The sequence below is a fragment of the Bos taurus genome, chromosome 11, assembly GCF_002263795.3.
Source record: "Bos taurus isolate L1 Dominette 01449 registration number 42190680 breed Hereford chromosome 11, ARS-UCD2.0, whole genome shotgun sequence".
NCBI classification, from domain to species: domain Eukaryota; kingdom Metazoa; phylum Chordata; class Mammalia; order Artiodactyla; family Bovidae; genus Bos; species Bos taurus.
Window position 1 is genome coordinate 21,580,976 of NC_037338.1, and position 22,690 is coordinate 21,603,665.

The following is a 22,690-nucleotide window of genomic DNA, read 5'->3' on the forward strand; positions in this document are numbered from 1 at the left end:
AGATTTAAACAACCTATTATTAACATAATAAAATATAAATATACTAATTATAAAATATATAATTGCTATTGTTTCATTAATTAAAATTGCAAAACTAATTTAATAGTCAAAAAGGAAACAAATACAAGTAGAGCTTATGAACATAAATACCTACTGGTACATCTTTCTTTTCTTTCCTTGAAAGGTTAGTGCCTCTATATTCATTCTGCTGTTGATATAATGAACCATCTTGTTCACCATTTAGCTGGAAGGAGTTCACCCCATTTCCTTCAATAAGATATGTTTAAATATATTAAAAAAAAGGATTAATTTCCATGAAAGTTTTCATTCAGAAAATTATCAAGTAGGAAAAAAATATATTATCTCTGAGGCAGTTTCAGCCTTCATTTGGGATTACCCAATCAGAATATTTAGTAGTGTAACAATCATATAGATGTTCTAGTTTTATCTCTATTTTTTTCATATAGGCAAATTAAAATTCAGGTTGTATCTAAGTACATATATTTGTGCTAAAAAGAAAAAAGTACTGAATACATAACTACTTTCAGGAAAGGGGCAATTTATAGTTTGTTATCCAAGGAGCATTACTACTCTTTTTTTTAACTGCTTCTTTTGCATAAACATAAGACACTTCACAGTATTAAAACAGCACCTTTGAGGATTAATTTGGAGGCAAATACCTAGCAAATACGGACAATAATTTTTCTAAAAATGATTAAACGAAATAAAACAAACAAGTTCGACAAGGCATCTTCTCCTTTTTCTCAAAATGAAGTAGCCTAGGACCAAAACACATTTTCCTTGTTTGTTCAGAGTTTAATTTCTTTTGTTGCCACACTCTATAGATAAATGACAAATTGGGAACAAACAATTCTCCAAAAGAGGGAAGGCTAGACATGAAATGAGAAGCAAGGGACAAAATATCTCAGCCTGGGTCACAGGTAATCCTATCATAAAAACACTTCAAACTATGAGACAAAAAGCAAACTTCATCTCTCTAGAGCCACTGCTTCCTTCTCTTCTCCTCAAAGGAATTTCAAATCATCTTTTAAAAGAAGGAGTCCTTCTACTTTTCTCCACACATTACGAAAACCTGGCAACACTCTCATTTCACCCCCTCTTCCTCATTACCTAAAGCCACAGGCTTCTGAGGCGGTAACCTGGGAGGTGGTGGCCTAGGTGGTACTTGGGATGGCTTTGCTGGGCTCTCTGATGTGGGACACCTCTTGATTGTTCCTTGATTATCATCCTCAGTAGAATGAGTTTCCTGTGGTATGAATATGGACTTAGGCTGAAAAAAATACAGAAAAGACCAATGACTAAACAAGAAATCGCTCATGTTTCATTAAACATGAAAAATATTAAGTATCTTCCCTGAAGTAAATATTATTATATATCACAGGCTTTCAAACTGTGTTTAATAATTGAGTTTCAAGCATATTCAACTATCTGATTCAGATAATCTTAATATATATCCTAAAAATGTACACAAAAATGTTTTCTCAAGAAAAAAGACCTTGTTGTACTCTTTCTATTAATTCCTCACAAGCCTACCTACTTAAATCTGCCAAATAAAAATATTCTGGTCTTTATGATCTCCAATTTAAATGAGTCTCTTTTTATTTTAAACATGCAGGCTAATCAAAGTTCAATTCCTTTCAAGGCTAATCTCTAAACTGTCTCTTCCAGATGACTTTAAGTCTTTAATGCTAATGCTTAATCTTCCAGACGCTCAACAGAAGATGCTGATTAAAATTTTATTAAATCAGAGAACACAAACTCAGCAATATAGGATACCTGAGAGACTTTCTGTGTAGACAATGGAAAACCCTCCAGTCAGCCAAAGGTTTGCAGAATTTATAAATTTTTATAATGTGTCCCTTATTAGGGAGACTGAGCCATATTTATCTCTTTGAAATTCAGATCTCTATATTTCTAACTATAAAACTAAACAAAAAACAATATTACTTATGTGTGTGCATCATGATTTTTTTTAAGTATAAAATGAAAACAAAATATAGTAGTACATTGGATATCTAGACTGGTTGGACTCCAATTCTCATTTACAACTCCTGATTTCAAACCTAATAACAACCCATTTTATAAACAGTTCATTTTATAGTTAAAATTTGCTATGCATATGAACTTATAAACTTAAATTACCATATCTATCAACTTATTTTACTTATAAAATATCTATCAGTTGGGATTATTATTTATGATTCCTTTTTTTTTTGGTCATGCCACACAGCTTGTGGGACCTTAGTTCCCTCACCAGGGATTGAATCTGGGCCTTTGCAAGGAATGTGCCAAGTCCTAGCCGTAGGATCACCAGGGAGTTTTCTAATGATGCTTTGTTTTATTTGACAAAAAGATTTTGTTGCTAAAATTTTATTTTCAAATTACTGTCCTATTTTGTATTTTTTATTTAAAAGTATCTTCTAAAAATTAAATATCTGTAATGGTAAGTCACTATCTTTTTTACCCATTCTCAGGAAATCAGTTACTTGTAGATTATAGATTTAGAGAGAAAATCTTATTAAATACATGAGTTTTCTAACCCAAGTGAAATAATCATTTTTATTTATGAATTTCTAGAACTTATTATTTAGAATTAACATCAAATAATAAATTGGAAAATAAATTGGAAAAAAAAGACAAAAACAACTACAATCATCTACTTATATCATGATTAGTAACTTCAAGATTTTTCTTTGTGAATCCCAAGTGAAAATAAGCTACAGAGTAAATACTAATACAGTATTAAAGTGGCAGAACAATAAGATACACATACACAATTCACACTGAAAAAGAAATCTTTTTACCTTTGGTGGCAAAGGAGGTGGAACTTTGGCTTTCATGGTTGAACTATAAAAACATAAACACTTAGAATCAGAACTCTCCATTTTACAAATAAATCATTATTAAAATATGATTCATTTTTCAAAAATATAGATGATTTATATATACAGGTTTCTTTTTCTAAGATTAGTGTTTTCCAAAATATTCTGTGAAATAATCACATTATGCTGAATGAAGTATTATTGAGAAATAACTGAGTTTATATGCTTTCTTGTTTCCAAATAATATTTAGTAATTAAAACTGGAAAAGATAGCTATAATTCCAATTTATATCAATCAAAAGGTAATTAATATAAAAACACAAGCATCAATTGGTTTAAGGAAAGACAGTAAAATGATATAAAAATATATCAAGATATAAGCTTCATTTTTATCTACTATTAGGAAATATCTCTGATGAAGCTCATCAAAAGCTTCATGCTTTTTTCATTTACATGCTCTATGAAACTAATGGCAGAATTTACTTGATTGAAACTGAGATTCATTACAACTCAGGACTGAACTAAAATTAAATGGGGAACACATGTATACCTGTGGCGGATTCATTTTGATATTTGGCAAAACTAATACAATTATGTAAAGTTTAAAAATAAAATAAAATTAGAAAAAAAAAAAAAAGATTATTGAGCATAAATTCTCAGCTAAGGAGACTGAGGCCCAGAGAGGTTAAGTGACCCAGCCCAAGGTCGCATAGTGGTGAGGTAGGAAAGAAAATCAATGTTCCAATGGCTTCTCAGGTGTTTTTGTCACTCTATCAGGAAACTGCATCCCTCTTTAAAAAAACAAAAACAAACTCCCTCTCCTCTCTCAAAGAACTAACATCAATAAATACGGAAGGGAAAAATATTCTCCCCTTAAAAATACAGTTGTAAAAAAAGAAAAAAAAATTGTACCCAAAGGATTTGTTTACTTGAAACATATCAGATGAAATTTAATCAACCATATAGTAAGACTCTTTGTAGTTACAGTAATAATTCTAGCAGCTACCAATTACTAATTTATAACATTAAACCACAAGATATGTCTACTGTCTCTGTAAACATTTTTCAGTTATTATTTTTTTTAATCAACTCCTGCTATGGACTGAACTGTGTCCACTGAAAATTCGTAGGTTGAAATTCTAACCCCCAATGTGCTTGTGTTTGGGCTTCTAGGGGGTAACTGAGGTTAAATGAAGTCATATGGGTAGGGAGCTGATCCAATAGGATTAGTGGCTTTGTCAGATGAGGAAGAGATCTCCTTCTCTGTGTGTGTGTGTGCACAGACTGCGAAAAGGCTGTGTGAGGACAAAGCAAGAAGGCCACTGTCTACAAGCCAAGAAGAGGGCTTCACTGGGAACTGAATCTGCAGGTACCTTATTTTGAACATCCCAGCCTCCAGAACTGTGACCAATCTCTGTTGCTCAAGCCACTCAGTCTATGATATTTCGTTACGGCAGCCTGAGCTAAAACATATTTTGGTACCAAGAAGTGGGGTGCTACTGTAACAAATACCTAAAAATGTGGAAACAGTTTTGGGACTGAGTAATAAGCAAAGACTGTAAGAGTTAAATATGGACGCTGAGAGTGAGAGGTCAGTGAGAAAACAGGAGAGCTGGTGAGAAAGCTTCCATCTTCTCAGAGAACACACAAATAGGCATTAGCAGAATGTTGGTAGAAATGTGAACATTAAAGGCTATTCTGGTGAGGTTTCAAAATGGAAATGCAGTTACTGGGAAATGGAGGAAAGGTAATCCTTCATAAAAAGTGGCAGAGAACTTGGCTGAATTGTGTTGTTCTAGTGTTCTGTGGAAGGAAAATCTGCAAGGGATGAAACTGGATAAGTTAGCTGAGGAGATTTCGAAGCAAACTGCTGAAGGAGTGGCTTGGTTCTTTCTGATTGCTTCTAGTGAAATAAGAGAAGAGAGATGAACTGAAGAAGCAATTACTAAGCAAAAAGGAGCCAGAACTTGAAATCTGAAAAATTCTCAGCCTATCCGTATTAGCTCAGAAATGGATGGCATCAGAAAGCATGTACTGGAGAGAATACTACATTTATGCCTGAACTATCACTCAGAGAAAAAAAGAATTCATGGGATTGTACCAGAACAAACACTGGCAGCTTGAATAGAAGATGGACAAGACAAAATGAAGGGAGGCTGTAGACGGGATGACAGAGCTTTCCAAACATGTATGCTTCTTCAAAAAAAGGAAAAAATAAATCCTAAAGGTGATCTAGGGATCATGAGATCGAAATCAGATTGACTTAGATGATATTTAGATGAGTCTTGGACTTTAGAGTTGATGCTGGAAGGAGTTAATAAGACTTTTTGGACTAAACTGTGTCTCCTCAAAATTTATATGTTAAAGTCCTAACTCCAATGTGACTGATTATATTTGGGGACAGTGCTTTTGGGAGGTAATAAAGCTCATTTAACTGCAGTCATAAGAATGAGGCCCTAATCCAATAGGACTGGTGGCCTTATAAAAGAGGAAGAGAGATTTCTCTGTCTGCACGCACACACTGAGGGAAGTCTAAGGATGTACTGAGATGGTAGCCGTCTCCAGCCTGGAGGAGAGCTCTCACCAGGAGGTAAACTGACCAGCAGCCCAGCCTCCAAAACCATGAGAAATAAATCCCAGTCTATGGTATTTGTTAAGGATGCCCGAACTAATACAACTAGAACAGAGAACAGGAAAGAAACTCTGGTACAACCCATGATACTACATGATAAAAGACAGTAAAATTACTTCACTATTAAGCCGTCAGATTTACTCAATCAGGCTAAATGACACTCTTTCTTTTACTAAAAAGGGAAACAGAACTTACTTTTTAGATTCATCATCTTCTCCTTCATCATCTTCTAAATGTGCCACGTGCCCTCTACGGATGAAAAAGGGTAATTTCACTGTTACTAAATGGACTTTACCAAAAAGCTTAAGAAGAAATTTTAGACAATGCAAGAAGAGCTAACACAGGACAGAATTTTATTTCTGTATCTTTTTAGGATTCAGAATATTAAAACAACAACAAAACACTCTTAGGCTATATGATAGAGAAGGGGGCAAATGGACTTGACTCATCTGTAACATAAAATATTATAAACTTAATTAAAAATTAAAGTTACCGCTGATGTAATTCTTCTTCAACAGACTTCAGAAGACTCCTTAGGAGAAAAGTAAAAATTAAAAATAATGTGAATAAAGCAAAGAAATATCAAGTACAATTTTTTTTATCACATTAACCTTATATATAAAATTTTCAAATAAAATACTTTTATTACTCACTAAAAACTTGCTACAATGATCATCTCTATACCATAAAACATCATTTAACATCTATTTTCTGCTGCTCATGTCTTTATACATGTATTTTAAATGAACAAAATAAATTCTAGCGTTTACTGGAAAAATATCAATTCAAACAAAGGACAACCCACCATGAAAGGTCACAATAGAGCTGACAAAGCAATAATTGCAGGGTCACACTCAAGGGTTTCCAGGATTTACATTTTTACCTGGACTATTTTACCTGACACCTGAAATTATATTTTCTTTTTCTTAAGAAAGGTGACACACTTTAAAAAACATCATGCTCTCAGGCAATCCTCCGAAATGAAACTCAACAGGTTGGATCTCTGCAAAAGCACGCATGCATGTGATGTGAATACATGAATGTAGTAGCACTTTGCTTCCACAGGAGACACTCACTTACCTGAAGGATCTGTTCTCCAGTGGTGTACTGGCAAACACATTTACACTTTTGGGAGACTAAGCCTCTATCAGACCAGGTGTGAGGGTTTTACCATTAGGAGCAATTTATAAAACTTTGGTATTCAGGAATGTAAGAGAGAATTCACAGCATTCCTGAAGGTCCCTTACTTCTTTTCCCTGCCCATTCATGCAGCATACCTCCTGTATTATATTCTTTAAGCATAAAAACTCAAGAGCCTTCTTAAAGCTAATGAGATAGAAATACGGTTACTAATAGGTTACTGTGGTAAAAGTGATTCAGCAGAAAATTTACTCTCCTCAAAAGTTGTAAGGTAGTACCTTCTAATCATTTCCCTTTCCTATTATATAAAGTTGAAAAAACTACCCTCAGAATTATCAAAGCATAAAACCAGAGAAAAATGAAAGGTATGGTTAGCTGGTACAAACAATTAACAGAATAGATTTTAGCCATCAAATGTTTTAATTAGGATAGTTAAATAACAATTTAAGTCTTTTAAAATGACAAAATTTTAAGTCTGGAGTTGTAAATGATATAGGAAAACCATAAACTAATTGCAAACCTTATTTTGCATGTGAAAAAAATTGAGGGACTTTGGTCAAATGTATTATCTATTCACAAAGCTCTTCAAGGACTAGGTCTAAAAGAGACCTGTCTAAGAGACCAGGAGGCAGTATAGCAAAATGATTTCAAGCTGTGAAGCAGCCTCTCCACTGTAAGTGATGCGGCCTTCAATCAGTTACTATGATTTCCCTAAGCTTCAGTTTCCATATCTGTAAAGTGGGAATTACAATAGTATCTAGATCAAAATGTCTATCTGAAAATACAATTAATTAATATAGGTAAAATGCTTTGAATAGTAATTTAGAGTACAGTAAGTATTCAGTCAGTGGGGTTTAAAAAATTATTATTATCAATTAAATTCAGTTCAGTTCAGTCACTCAGTCATGTCCTACTCTTTGCGATCCTATGAACCACAGCACACCAGGCCTCCCTGTTCATCACCAACTCCTGGAGTCCACCCAAACCCATGTCCATCGAGTTAGTGATGCCATCCAGCCATCTCATCCTCTGTCGTCCCCTTCTCCTCCTGCCCACAATCTTTCCCAGCATCAGGGTCTTCTCAAATGAGTCAGCTCTTCACATCAGGTGGCCAAAGTATTAGAATTTCAGCTTCAACATCAGTCCTTCCAATGAACACCCAGGACTTATCTCCTTTAGGATGGTCTGGTTGGATCTCCTTGCAGTCCAAGGGACTCTCAAGAGTCTTCTCCAACACCACAGTTCAAAAGCATCAATTATTCGGCACTCAGCTTTCTTTATAGTTCAACTCTCACATGACCACTGGAAAAACCATAGCCTTGACTAGACGGACCTTTGTTGGCAAAGTAATGTCTCTGCTTTTGAATATGCTATCTAGGTTGGTCATAACTTTCCTTCCAAGGAGCAAGTATCTTCTAATCTCATGGCTGCAATCACCATGTGCAGTGATTTTGGAGCCCAGAAAAATAAAGTCAGCCACTGTTTCCACTGTTTCCCCATCTATTTGCCATGAAGTGATGGGACAGGATGTCATGATCTTAGTTTTCTGAATGTTGAGCTTTAAACCAACTTTTTCACTCTCCTCTTTCACTTTCATCAAGAGGCTCTTTAGTTCTTCTTCACTTTCTGCCATAAGGGTGGTGTCATCCCCATATCTGAGGTTATTGATATTTCTCCCGGCAACTTGATTCCACTTGGGCTTCCTCCAGCCCAGCGTTTCTCATGATGTACTCTGTATATAAGTTAAATAAGCAGGGTGACAATATACAGCCTTGACATACTCCTTTTCCTATTTGGAACCAGTCTGTTGTTCCATGTCCAGTTCTAACTGTTGCTTTCTGACCTGCATATAGGTTTCTCAAAAGGCAGGTCAGGTGGTCTGGTATGCCCATCTCTTAAGTAACACTACTCTAAATTAGCAATTCTCAAGGTATGGTCTGGGAACCCTGGAGGTCCTTTAGGCTCCTGTAAGAGGTTTGCAAGGTAAAACTATTTTCATAATCTAAAGCACTTTAAAAAAATACAAACTCATTCACTCTTTTTCTTTCTCTCTTTTATTCTTTCATTGAGAATGAAACTCAAGAGAGTTTTCTGGAGACTATGAGATGTGAAGGGCTTCCCTTGGTGGCTCAGATGGTAAAGAGACTGCTTGCAATGTGGGAGACCTGCGTTCAATCCCTGGGTCAGGAAGATCACCTGGAGGAGGGCATGGCTACCCACTCCAGTATTCCTGCCTGGAGAATTCCATGGACAGACGAGCCTGGCAGACTACAGTCCATGGGGTCCCAAAGAGCTGGACACGACTGAACCACTAACACGTGCTCTTTTCATGTTTTCATGAGATGTATATCAAAATAGATTAGGAACAGACGTGAGAATCCAGCTATGTTCTATCAAGCCAGATAGTAAGGATTTCTGCAAAAAATATAAAACAATGCCACCTTTTTTCCTAATATTATTCTGCTTCAGAAAAAAACAGCTATTCTTCATAAAACAATGTTGTTTGTGGGCCTCAACAAAATGTTTGCTGTATTATACTGCCATATGTAAGCTGCTTTTAAGTCTCATGAAAAGAATCAACTGGTATTACAAAGAAGGTACCATTAAGAGTTGGCATTTCACCTCATTCTTAAAGATGAGGAATTTTTTAATACACACAAAAAACGTTTTTAATGATAACACGGAATGAGTACATTACTATTTGAAATAAAAAAATATTTTGAAGCTTTCAGTACTACAAATATTTATCTTTGTAACCCATATATACAAAAGCTCATTGAAATCATTAATAATTTTTAAGACGGTAGAGGGATCCTGAGACTAAAAATTTCAGAAGCACTGCTGTATTTTCATCAAATGAAACATAATGTCTTCTAAACTCTACAGTAGGCTTTCACACCATCTTGAGGGGTTAGTCACTAAGTCGTGTCCGACGCTTACAATCCCATGGACTGTAGCCCGCCAGGCTCCTCTGTCCATGGAATTCTCCAGGCAAGATTACTGGAGTGGGTTGCCATTTTCTTCTCCAGGGAATCTTCCCAACCCAGGAATCGAACCCGGGTTTCCTGCACTGCAGTCAAAGTCTTTACCAACTGAGCTATAAGGGAAGCCATCTTAGAAGATCTTAGAAGATATGAAAAAAACTTTTTCTTAAGCATATGACAATATTTTCTGAGCCATTTCTTTTCCAGTAGAGAATATTAGCATTTTAAAATAATTAAAAGGAGAATTTAAAATGTATTTTTATTTTCAGTTTATCATATTTAATTGGACTCATATGGCATTTCACTTTTTAAAATATTATCTTCCTGGGATTAAAGGTTCTATAAAATAAGAGAACATGAAAAAGCAGATATTCTATGGCTAGGGGCTCATATATTTTTAATTCATTTATAAATCTCCTATGATGAGTTAAGATATTTTGTTAATAAAGTTACAGACTTCATGAAGTTTTAACGAAAAGGAGAAAACATGGTTTGCTTTTCAGCCTTTATAGAAGAGAAAATGAAATACAGCTACATTTACATAAAGGTTCATTTATACTAAATATTGCATCTTGAATGCGTTGGAGAAAAATATGATATTGATTTAATCACAAGACTGGATGCAACATAATAAATAATGTCACTATTCACTAGCCTACTTAAATTCCTTTTATGGAATTTTGAGACAGTAATGAATAAAACAAATCAAAAAAGATGCCCTCACATATTAAATTAAATAGTCAATCTAAAATGACTAAAAAATTTGGATGAAGAGTTTAAAAATGGTACAATCTGTAAACAGATCATATATTTAACTGATAAACTGAAGAAACAGACAGAGAAATAAAAAACCACCACCGAAGTGTATGGAATATCTGAATTAGCTGCTTGTTACTATAATCTTTCAAAACTGCCTAACTGGCTCAAAACTGTAAGTATTACCCTGATTATATTAAAACACAAAGCAAAAAACCTATTTCTTTAAAACCAAAAGGCAATTTTATTCTTTCACTCATACTCATTTACTCTTACAATCAACATTTACTGAGTAAATACCATAAATAAGGGCAACTAATGTGTTTTTACTAAAAAGGTGCTAAATGTTTTGCAATGATTATTCCCTTTCTTCCTTAACATACTATGCTGCTAAGTCACTTCAGTCGTTTCCAACTCTGTGTGACCCCATAGACGGCAGCCCACCAGGCTCCCCATCCCCAGGATTCTCCAAGCAAGAACACTGGAGTGGGTTGCCATTTCCTTCTCCAATGCAGGAAAGTGAAAAGTGAAAGTGAAGTCGCTCAGTCGTGTCCGACTCTTAGCAACCCCATGGACTGCAGCCTACCAGGCTCCTCCGTCCATGGGATTTTCCAGGCAGGAGTACTGGAGTGGGGTGCCATTGCCTTCTCGTACTATGAGGTAGGTACTATTATAATCCCCATTCATTAGAGAGAACTGAAGTAGATTTCTCAGAGTTACACAGTTATAGCAAGAAAGAGTTCTGACTCTGATCTGGCATTTATTACTGCTACACTCCAAGGTGGTGCTAGTGGTAAAAGAACCCACCTGCCAATGCAGGAGGTGTAAGAGATGTGGGTTCGAGCCCTGAATCGGGAAGATCCCTTGGAGGGGCACGGCAACCCACTCCAGTATTCTTGCCAGGAGAATCCCATGGATAGAGGAGCCTGGCAGGCTGCAGTCCATAGCGTCACAGAGTCGGACACGACTAAAGTGACTTAGCACACACGTGTGCACTGCTATACTTAATTATGCCAGGAATTTCTTTTCACTGATTTAAGTCTTTAGAAGAGAATTTATTTTTAGAACTTTGGCTCTATATTAATAGAAATCAGAAATAATTTTTCTTTAAAAAATAATATCTTGTTGGTTTTTAACAGAAAAGTTGACCCCAATAATAACAGAATTCAAAAGAAAACAACTAAGTCAAAATACGTATGTACTCTATTAAAAAAAAAAACAAAAAACTCTCTTAGACAGTTCCTATGTGGTCTGGAATAGGTAGAAACCCATAAATGGAAATCTGTCTGCCTGATCACCTATGGAGAAAGCAGAAAATCCTCTGAGTTTTAAAACACTGCCTCGTCACAAGAATAAAGCAGACATATCAGTACAATAAGAGAAGTGCTACATCCATGCTCATGTCACATGTATGTATATATTGGCCAACCTACCTTGCCAGTGATTCGTTATATAGAATACAGTTCCTTAAGCAGGGATCCAATTAATCAAAAAATGAAGGTTGGGCAAATTATTAACATTTTACCTAGCCAACGTTAACTATATAATATGAAAATGTTTAACAATCAAAAAAAACCCCACAATCAGACAAATGAGAACCAAGGAATCTGGAAACGCACTTAGTGACAGGCTATTTTGGGGGTATTTTTGCAAGTATATAATATAAAAATATATTTCAAATAAACTAAAAAAGGTAAATGAAATATTTTTCCAAATTATCCAATCTCATAAAAATACATCAAAATTTGTTAACAAGATTCTTAAAACTAGGGACCTGAAATTAAGACAAAAATAACACAGAAACACATCAGAATTTTTTATTTGCTAACCCATTATGAGACAGACTTTCCTTTGTTGCCCATCAATAAATCAGGACAAACTATAAAATAACACATTGCTATTATTTTGACAAACTTCATTTTTCTAGCAGGGAAATTTTGGACTTATTTTAAATTTTAGGAAACATAAGGTATAAAAAACAAACCAAAATCTTGAGCTAAATTATAACTAATGCATTTCTCTAGCTTGTCATTCAAAGCCTTCTCTGAGTTAAAAAAAGAATATTTAAATTAAACATTGAGTTTATAAAAAAAGAGACAAGATTTTGCATTGCTGCTGCTAAGTCGCTTCAGTCGTGTCGGACTCTGTGCGACCCCATAGACGGCAGCCCACCAGGCTCCCTCGTCCCTGGGATTCTCCAGGCAAGAACACTGGAGTGGGTTGCCATTTCCTTCTCCAATGCATGAAAGTGAAGAGTGAGAGTGAAGTTGCTCAGTCGTGTCCGACTCTTCGCGACCCCATGGACAGCAGCCTATCAGGCTCCTTCACCCTTGGGATTTTCCAGGCAAGAGTACTGGAGTGGGGTGCCATTGCTTTCTCCGAGATTTTGCATTACTATCTCTAAATCTGAGAATCTGAGTTGCTTGTCTTTTAGTCACCTGCTTAACTTAAAATATGTCTCAACCCTATAATTTCACTGAAAATGTATTTTGAAATTTTAAGTAGTTCTGATTATTGAAATAATAGCCACACAGCTGGGAGATTTTGTCAATTTAAAGTATTTCCCTATAAATTAGCTTTTATAATGATAATTCATCCATGAACTCAGGAAATGAGACTTTGAGAAACAGCAGACCCTGGCTGGTAACATGCTAATTCAGGCCTATGAACATCTTAGATTGTCACCCTGTAAGCTAGGTGCCGCTTCACTGCGGGGCTGCACCAGCTACACAGGGCCTGGTATAGAGCTGACCTTGAATTAACTGTTGGATTTACTTCTTGCATAAAATATATGATAACTTCAAAAACTTGAGACTCATTTTAACTATTTATTTTCTTAAAAGAAAGTTAAGACAAAGATTTCTAAACAGTGTGACTATTTCCATCTGTTTTCACAGGCCAACACATCTGAAAGATGCACTGGAACAAGTTTTATAAGGAATAAACATGTCAACTCTGCAAATAAAAGCAATACATTGCTGAAACATATATTTCTCTTCAGTTGGAATGTACTTAGCTTTCCCTAACAGGTAAGGTCTACAAAGTAGCTTGACATAAAAAATTTAATGTGATTGTCCCCATTATGACAATTATTGAGTAGATGATTGGCAAGGCAGTAATAAAAAAAAGTTTAAAACATATTATAAAATATAATCTACCAGACTAGTATAATTTACTACTGTAAATATTTAAAATAAAATTAATAACATATTTAAAGGCAACTTAATTATTCTTAAATTTAAATATAATTTTAAAAGGATTTTACTTACTTGTTTGCACCTAAAAAGTAACTACTTTGGTGTCCTTGTCCATATTCTAGTTGTAGATCCTAATGGTACAAAATAAAATATTTAGCAAAATGGCTGTATATCACAAATCATGATACTATAATAAATATTTTTTAAAAAGAGAAACCTCAGACTTCAAATAAATCTGTATTGCTATATGTTCTTAAAAAGGAGGCAAAGTAGGACTTCCAACAATAAAAGATTTCAGAAGTTTGTAGTCTTGCTTTATACATTTTATGATTTAAGTTACCAAAAATATTCTGGCAATTAGTTTGAATAATATATGCAAGTTTCATTTATGGTCACTGCTACTATAATTAACATTTGTAAAAATAAGTTTTTGGAAAGAAAAAGCTTAAATAAGGTATTTATGCTCAAGCTATAAAGAAGCAAAAATGATTACAAAAGAGAACAAGCAACAAAAATCTTGGTTTGACTTTGTAAATAAGATCTGGATTCATTATGTATATACACACATTCACATATTTCTACTACTGCCTCAACAGGTAATAATTTTTTAAAGATTAAAAAATAAGGTGCTTTTTTAAAGTAAATTATACATGTGAACTTGCACAAGATTATAAACTGCACTTAAGGACTTTTAATACTCTTGTAGAGTTACACAGCAAAGCTTCACATGATAATTATTAAGGTAGGTCAACTATTTAAACACGTCCACTGAATGCTACAAGTTGTAGAGCTAAGAGCTGAAATATACGGGAAATAATAATAAGTATGCTCGACTCATATGCCTTCTTGAGGAAAAAGTGCCTTCCAACAACAATGGAAAGTACAAAGTTTCATTTTCTCCCAGGGTATTTCAAGCACTGTTTTAATGATTAAGGGGGGAATATTTAACATTTTAAATGAATGTTATTTTCATTAGAATACATTAGTGTACTCAAAGTGCTTTCTAATTTTACAAGATATTGCCAGATGCACAATGAGGACTTAATGCAAAAGTTACCTTCTTGGAGCAGCCTTCCAAGACTGTCCAGGAAGATAGTGTGACCTTCTTCATGACTCCAAAGTATTTAACACATATGTCTCCTTTAGCATTTACACTGGCTTTTCATTAATTTATTTATAAGTCTATAAAAATAATAGCCAGGCTGTAAGCTCCTCAAACATAGGAAAATTGTTAAATCCATCTTTTTTCCCTATAGCCTAGGGTCTAGCATAGTACCTGGCACACAGTAATTAGGCCCTAAATAAATGCTTGTTCAAATGCCATTTGTTTATTTTCCTGTTAATAAATAATATTCAGCCTTGTTAAGATATACATAGATCACATAAATATTAAGCTGGGAAATATGAGACTTCTAAGCAATACATCACATTTAAGTGAAAAGCATTTTAACATTTAAATACTCTAAGACCTGTCCAAAAAAATATCTGATGAAAATAAAAGTCAAAAGCCTGGTTTAGACAAGGCTCAAATTTTGTCTTCTTCAATAACTGTTTTCTTCCATGCATAACATATGTACTTACCAGTGACAGAAAAGATAATATATCATAAACAAAAAAGATTAGTGAACTGTCACACTAGTATCACATAAAATCCTAATGAAAAAGGACACTTGTTCTCTTTAATTTGTAACGATGTATTTTAATATGATGAGATCACTACTTTCATAAGACCACCACACAGTTATTATGCTGTACTATTTAAGGGGTCATGTTACATAGGAACTTTTAAGCTTTGGTAATTAGAAGAGAAAAATACTAATATCAATGCATACCTTATTGAATTCAACTTTATTTTCTTTAGCTACATGTAATTGGGCCCTTCTAAAAGCCAGACCAGCAATCTCTTTAGCCAGTATAATCTCTTAAGCCTTTAATCATATGACAGCTTTCGAAAGCACACATTCGTGCAGAGTGGCCATGGCTTGTGTTATATAAATATAGCAGGTCCTAAGAATAGCTAGCTCATCTGCTACATGACAATTACCAGGTTGATGATAATAATTAAAAAAGATCAGCTGAGATATTTAGAAAGGTAAGAGAAGAATTTAAAATAACTAATGAAATATTTTAATAGAAAATGGAGCCTAAGTTCACATACAGAATAACACTCAGGCTGGGGAGAATCTGTTGATAGATCCAAGTCTGATGATTAAATGTGCCATGTATTAAGCCCTACCAGGAAAGCTAAAACTGAAAGGGTTTCATTCTTTAGTAATTCCTTCTCTGTAAATCAAGTTATATTTTAGCATCCAAAGTGGGGAAAAAATGTGCTGGGCATGTTATCAAGTAAAAGGACTACACTAAGTTCTTCTAATAAGCAGTTAATTTAATTCAACTATTATTTACCAAGCACTTATTAAATGGCAGGAATTCAGAGAGCAAATCAGAGAAGAAAAATGAGAAAGAAAAATGAGAAGAAATAAAAAGGAAAGGAAGAAAAGTGAAGCTTGGGTAAAGTTAGCAGTCATTCACGTATCTTTAGGGCAGTCTAAGAAAGACTGATCTAAAAAGCTTTCCAACGGGACCTAGAAGCTATTCTGAATAGAAAAATGCTACCAAAACTTTTGGCAAAACACTCAAATAACCCTATAAAGTGATAATAAGTCCATTCTTTATAAGCTAAATAAGAATATATTTGAACATGTCTGGATAGACATAAAAAATTCAGTAGCATAAATCAGGCACCAACTTATTAATGAATGACAGTATTTAACAAAGAAGCCAACCAACATAGATTGAAAACATGCAATAGCCCAGAACAGATTCAAACTAAACATTCAGCAAAAAATTTAAGATGGTCAACCTAGGCCCAATTAAAATATCTTTTGGGGTCAGAAAGTCCTAAGTGTTTTAATGAATAGGGGAAAACTTCTGAACTAGGATAAAGGCTCTAAGAAAACAAGGGCCCTGCAAGAGCTGAAAATAAACAGAGGATGTGATGTGGAACACTGGAAAAGGAGACTATATCACCAAGAAAATCTTATTATTGTTTTTTTTTAAACTTAGCTGGAGATTACAAAGTCTATCTATAACTGATGAGGAAACAGCAGGAAGTCTAAAGAATTATTACAGTTAGCTACAAAAACAGAAAAGAAATACTTTAGCCATATATTTTAACCAAGAAAACAGAAAATAGAATTTTTTTTCTCATCAAAAAAATGAGACAATATGGTGCATAAGTGAAGTGTTAGGAAATACTTTTTAATGTGGTTGACAATTTACATATGTAAAAGGGACTGAACCCTAGATAATTCTTGTTTCTTAAAAAGAAAAGCAAGTAGGGTTGGAACACTGAATAAAAGCAGAAGAAAGGACGCAAACTGAATAAATATGGAATGAATATCAGTAGGTTATTATTTTCTCTTTTTAATTTTGTTGAAGTATATTTGAAACAGGTTAGGTGTATTTTCCAGCAAATGTCCTATCATCATGCAATTATAAAACGAGTCCTCCCTAGAACTGTATTTATATACAAAAGGTAAGTAATGTGACCACACAACAAAACTTTATAGTAAGTAATAGTTTAACAGATTTAAAATGAATAAAGCTGATCTGTTTCTTTTCCATAGTAAATTTATTTATAGACTTTATTCAATTTGACTTAACTCTGGGGTAATCTTATAGCTCAGTGGTAAAGAATCCACCTGCAATGCAGGAGACCCATGTTCTTCAGAGCAATGATTATGTTACTGCTGATGTTCCTCCACAGCAATTAACATAGTGTTCTACAGAGACAGCTGACCCTTGAACAACAATGGGTTTAAAGTGTATGCACGCATACTTAGTTGCTCCAGTTGTGTACAACTCTGTGTGACTCTATCGACTGTAGCCTGCCAGGCTCCTCTGTCCATGGGGTTCTCCAGGCAAGAATACTGGAGTGGGTTGCCATGCCCTTCTTCAGGGGATCTTCCAGAGCCAGGCGTCAAACGTGTGTCTCTTCAGTTCAGTTCAGCTCAGTCACTCAGTCGTGTCCGACTCTTTGTGACTCCATGAACCACAGCACACCAGGCCTCCCTGTCCATCACCAACTCGTGGAGTTTACCCAAACTCATGTCTATTGAGTCAGTGATGCCATCAAACCATCTCATCCTCTGTCGTCCCCTTCTCCTCTTGCCTTAAGTTTTTCCCAACATCAGGGTCTTTTCAAATGAGTCAGCTCTTTGCATCAGGTGGCCAAAGTATTGGAGTTTCAGCTTCAACATCAGTCTTTCCAGTGAACACCCAGGACTGATCTCCTTTAGGATGGACTGGTTGGATCTCCTTGCAGTCCAAGGGACTCTCCAGAGTCCAAACTCTCAAGAGTTCAAAAGCATCAATGCTTCGGCACTCAGCTTTCTTTATAGTTCAACTCTCACATCCATACATGACTACTGGAAAAACCATTGCCTTGACTAGATGGACCTTTGTTGGCAAAGTAATGTCTCTGCTTTTGAATATGCTGTCTAGGTTGGTCATAACTTTCCTTCCAAGGAGTAAGCGTCTTTTAATTTCATGGCTGCAATCACCATGTGCAGTGATTTTGGAGCCCAGAAAAATAAAGTCAGCCACTGTTTCCCCATCTATTTACCCTGAAGTGATGGGACCAGATGTCATGATCTTAGTTTTCTGAATGTTGAGTTTTAAGCCAACTTGATCACTCTCCTCTTTCACTTTCATCAAGAGGCTTTTGAGTTCCTCTTCACTTTCTGCCATAAGGGTGGTATCATCTGCATATCTGAAGTTATTGATATTTCTCCCGGCAATCTTGATTCCAGCTTGTGCTTCATCCAGCCCAGTGTTTCTCATGATGTACTCTGCATATAAGTTAAATAAGCAGGGCGACAATATACAGCCTTGACGTGCTCCTTTCCCTATTTGGAACAGTCTGTTTTTCCACGTCCAGTTCTAACTGTTGCTTCCTGACCTGCATACAGATTTCTCAAGAAGGAGGTCAGGTGGTCTGGTATTCCCATCTCTTTCAGAATTTTCCACAGTTCATTGTGATCCACACAGTCAAAACTTTTGGCATAGTCAATAAAGCAGAAATAGATGTTTTTCTGGATCTCTCACGCTTTTTCGATGATCCAGCAGATGTTGGTAATTTGATCTCTGGTTCCTCTGCCTTTTCTAAAACCAGCTTGAACATCTGGAAGTTCACGATTATGTACTGTTGAAGCCTGGCTTGGAGAATTTTGAGCATTACTTTACTAGCATGTGAGATGAGTGCAATTGTGCGGTAGTTTGAGCATTCTTTGGCACTGCCTTTCTTTGGGATTGGAATGCAATCCTTTTCCAGTCCTTTGCCACTGCTGAGTTTTCCAAATTTGCTAGCATAGTGAGTACAGCACTTTCACAGCATCATCTTTTAGGATTTGAAATAGCTCAACTGGAATTCCATCACCTCCACTAGCTTTGCATTCCAGGATGTCTGGCTCTAGGTGAGTGATCACACCATCGTGATTACCTGGGTCGTGAAGATCTTTTTTGTACAGTTCTTCTGTGTATTCTTGCCACCTCTCTTAATATCTTCTGCTTCTGTTAGGTCCCTACCATTTATGTCCTTTATCGAGCCCATCTTTGCATGAAATGTTCCCTTGGTATCTCTAATTTTCTTGAAGACATCTCTAGTCTTTCCTATTTTATTGTTTTCCTCTATTTCTTTGCATTGATGATTAAGGAAGGCTTTCTTATCTCTCCTTGCTATTCTTCAGCACTCTGCATTCAAATGGGTGTATCTTTCCTTTTCTCCTTTGCTTTCTGCTTCTCTTCTTTTCACGGCTATTTGTAAGGCCTCCTCAGACAGCCATTTTGGTTTTTGCATTTCTTCTTCTTGGGGATGGTCTTGATCCCTGTCTCCTGTACAATGTCACAAACCTCCGTCCATAGTTCATCAGGCACTCTGTCTATCAGATCTAGTCTCTTACATCTCCTGCACTGGCAGGCAGGTTCTTTGCCACTAGCGCCACCTGGTTGCATCCACTTAATATGTTGGCTTTTCTTCAGTAAGGACATACTACACTACCACATGATATGCTGTTGGCTGAACCTGAAAACACAGATGCACAGGATGCCCAACTTTACAGTTATACTCGGACTTTTGACTGCTGGTGTCCCCAATGCCCTTGCTGTTCAAGGGTCAACCGTAATTACCTTTCAATATATTTTTCACTGGTACATGGGCTAAAATGCCTAGTACAACTAGGAAAATCAGCAGTAGCTGAACAGATGTGTAATATATTCTTTTAACATAAAGACAGCATCTTGTAGATGGGATATATTCATTTATATGGTTATAGGCAAAACTCTTACTATTATCGAATTTTGCTGAGTTTTTTACTTTGCTTTTTTAACTCAGAAATCTTTCAAAATTGAAAGACTTTTTTTTTTTCTAACAATGCTAAAATCAAGCTTTCTTCTTTTTGTTTCATATATTTCATATATATTTTACATATTAAGATTGCCTGATTAAAAAAACCTCTATTATAGTACTGAAAATTGAGGTATAGTAATATTCTGAATTCATTTACAAAAACCATAAGATGAAAATACTTGCAACCAGAAATCACTGATGACAAGTAAGGTGGTGAGGTCTTTAAGAGGATAAATACTTCTTTTCAGTCGCAAAAGATTTAGGGCCATCATCTTGGTGCCAACACTCTACTAAGATAACAGCCAGACATGTTGGGTCCATCAGGTTTTTAGTGGCCAGCAACAGGTATTTGTTATGAGTTGAAATCCTGTTCACAGTGCTAAGAACTATGAAAGCAGGAGACTGGAATAATTATGGATACTTCACACCAAAAAACAGAAACACTGATGTGAAAAGACACATGCACCTCAAAGTTCTCAGCCGCACTATTTACAACATCAAGACGTGGAAGCAACCCAAGTGCCCGTCAACAAAAGATGTGGTACATACACATGATGAAATAATGCTCAGTGATAAAAAATGAAATACTGCCATTTGCATCAATGTGGACTGGCCTATAGAATATGATGCCTAGTCTAAGCAGAATCTAAAAAACAATACAAATTAATCTATTACAAAACAAAAACAGACCCACAGACACAGAAAATAAACTTATAGTTACCAAAAGGGAGAGAGAAGGAGGAGAGAAAAATAGAAGTACGGGATTAACTGATACAAACTACTAAATATAAAATAGATAAGCAAAAAGGATTTGCTGTATAACACAGGGAATTATACCTGATATCTTATAACAACCTATAATGGAATATAATCTTTACAAAAAACCTGAATCACACCAGAAACTAATGAAATACTATAAATCAACTATACTTCAATAAAACAAACATACACTCAGAAAATAACAAGCATGGAGGATGTGGAGAAAATTGGAACCCTTGTGCAATGCTGGTGGGACTGTAAAATGATGCAGCTGCTATAGAAAACAGTATGGTAATCCCCCCCAAAATCAAGCATAGAATTAACACATGATCCAGCAATCACCCTTCCAGTTATATGCCCAAAAGAACTAGAAGCAGAAACTTGACACATTTTTGTATACCCAGGTTCACAGCAGCATTATTCACAATAGAGTCCACTGATGGATTAATGGATAAACAACATGCAGCTATACATACAATGAAATATTATTCAGACTTCAGACACATGCTACAACAGAGATAAATCCTGAAGATGTTACGACATTATGCCAAGTGAAGTGAGCCAGTCACTTCACTTATATTATTTGTAACAAAAGGACAAATAATGCATGATTCCACTTACATGGAATACAGAATACCCTTACATAGAGTACAGAAAAACTCAAAGACATAGAAAATAGAATGGCAACTGCCAGGGGCTAGGGATGGGGGAATGGGAGTGTTATCAATATAAGTGGATTTTTAAAGGTTGATTTTATAAATGGTAGGATCTGACAAATACTTCATTCATTCCTCTTCTTCCAGAACTACCCACAAGTTGAATGGCTCTAAAGCTCTTCTCGGTTACAAGACCCCTTGTCAACTGCCCCACTATCATAACATAAGTGGTGTGGGAGGAAGTTCGAGGGAACAGAGCCAGGATAACTCACTCAAGTTACTAGGTGAGTTACACACAGGGCAGAGAAAAAGACTGCAGCTCTAAAATGGTTTCTCGTTTTGCTGTTTTTTTTCCTGGAGAATATAAATACATAAAATAGTCATTTTAAGCTTTTGAGTCTATGGTTTTTTATTTCCACAACAAATTTCACTAACTATCATTCTAGCCTACATATGCCTAATTTTGAAAACATTTTCTATCCACAAATCACTGGCAGTGTTGTCTTCAGACATTCCATCTCACCTGTCTCCTCAGATGATTAATTCTGGCCTCATGTCTTCTGGCCTCTCTGGGCCATTTACTGACTCTTCCAGGTGGGAAGATCCCCTGGAGAAGGCAATGGCAGCCCACTCCAGTACTCTTGCCTGGAAAATCCCATGGACTGAGGAGCCCGGTAGGCTGCAGTTCATGGGGTCGCAGAGTCAGACACGACTGAGCGACGTCAGTTTCAAGTTTCCAGCGTTTCAGCTGCTGCTTCCCTGCCTCCAGTGCTGGTTCTACCTCTTACCGCAGAAGAGGCAGCACCGCTGTGGTAACTAGTCTTCTGCACTTTCTTTCTTCAGACCTAACTGGGGAACACATGCAATCCCATGGGTTCATCTATCATTTCCTCTTTGATGACATGAACCATCCTTTTCTGAGCTAATCTCATAATTAGTAGTAGTATAACCACTCCATAATTTCAGCTCTTTATCTGCCATCTCTCAAAACTGTGTCAATGACTGTTCCCACATTAATTCCCACGAAACATAGGAGTCATTTGTTCATTTTCTTCCTGAAAAACATAGAATGATTCCTACACAATACTGAAATCAGACTTTTAGTTCCTCCCACAAACCAGATCAATCACATTAACCCCAAAGCTTTTCTCCTTCTTTGATTTCCATAGTATCTATTATATGTTAGACTCTCCTCAACAGTCACCACCAGAAGAAACTCTGGCAGGGCACTGTACATTCTGTTGCAAGGCTAAGAGTTTACATATACAAGTATTTTCCGCCTATCAAGATAGCAACTTTCCTAAAAGGGAAACT

At 35.7% G+C, this 22,690-nt stretch overlaps 1 protein-coding gene across 3 annotated transcripts in view; it reads right to left on the reverse strand.

Annotated features, from left to right (window-relative positions):
* MAP4K3 (mitogen-activated protein kinase kinase kinase kinase 3) overlaps positions 1–22,690 on the reverse strand; it is a 183,127-nt gene that overhangs the window by 28,015 nt on the left and 132,422 nt on the right. For all 3 annotated transcript variants that reach the window (XM_005212589.5, XM_059891124.1, NM_001191162.2), the window contains 6 exons: positions 13,625–13,683; positions 5,969–6,007; positions 5,671–5,724; positions 2,826–2,868; positions 1,132–1,291; positions 155–267 (listed from right to left, as the gene is read on the reverse strand). In XM_005212589.5, the coding sequence (XP_005212646.2) occupies positions 155–267; positions 1,132–1,291; positions 2,826–2,868; positions 5,671–5,724; positions 5,969–6,007; positions 13,625–13,683 (468 nt within the window). The remainder of the gene's footprint in view (positions 1–154; positions 268–1,131; positions 1,292–2,825; positions 2,869–5,670; positions 5,725–5,968; positions 6,008–13,624; positions 13,684–22,690) is intronic.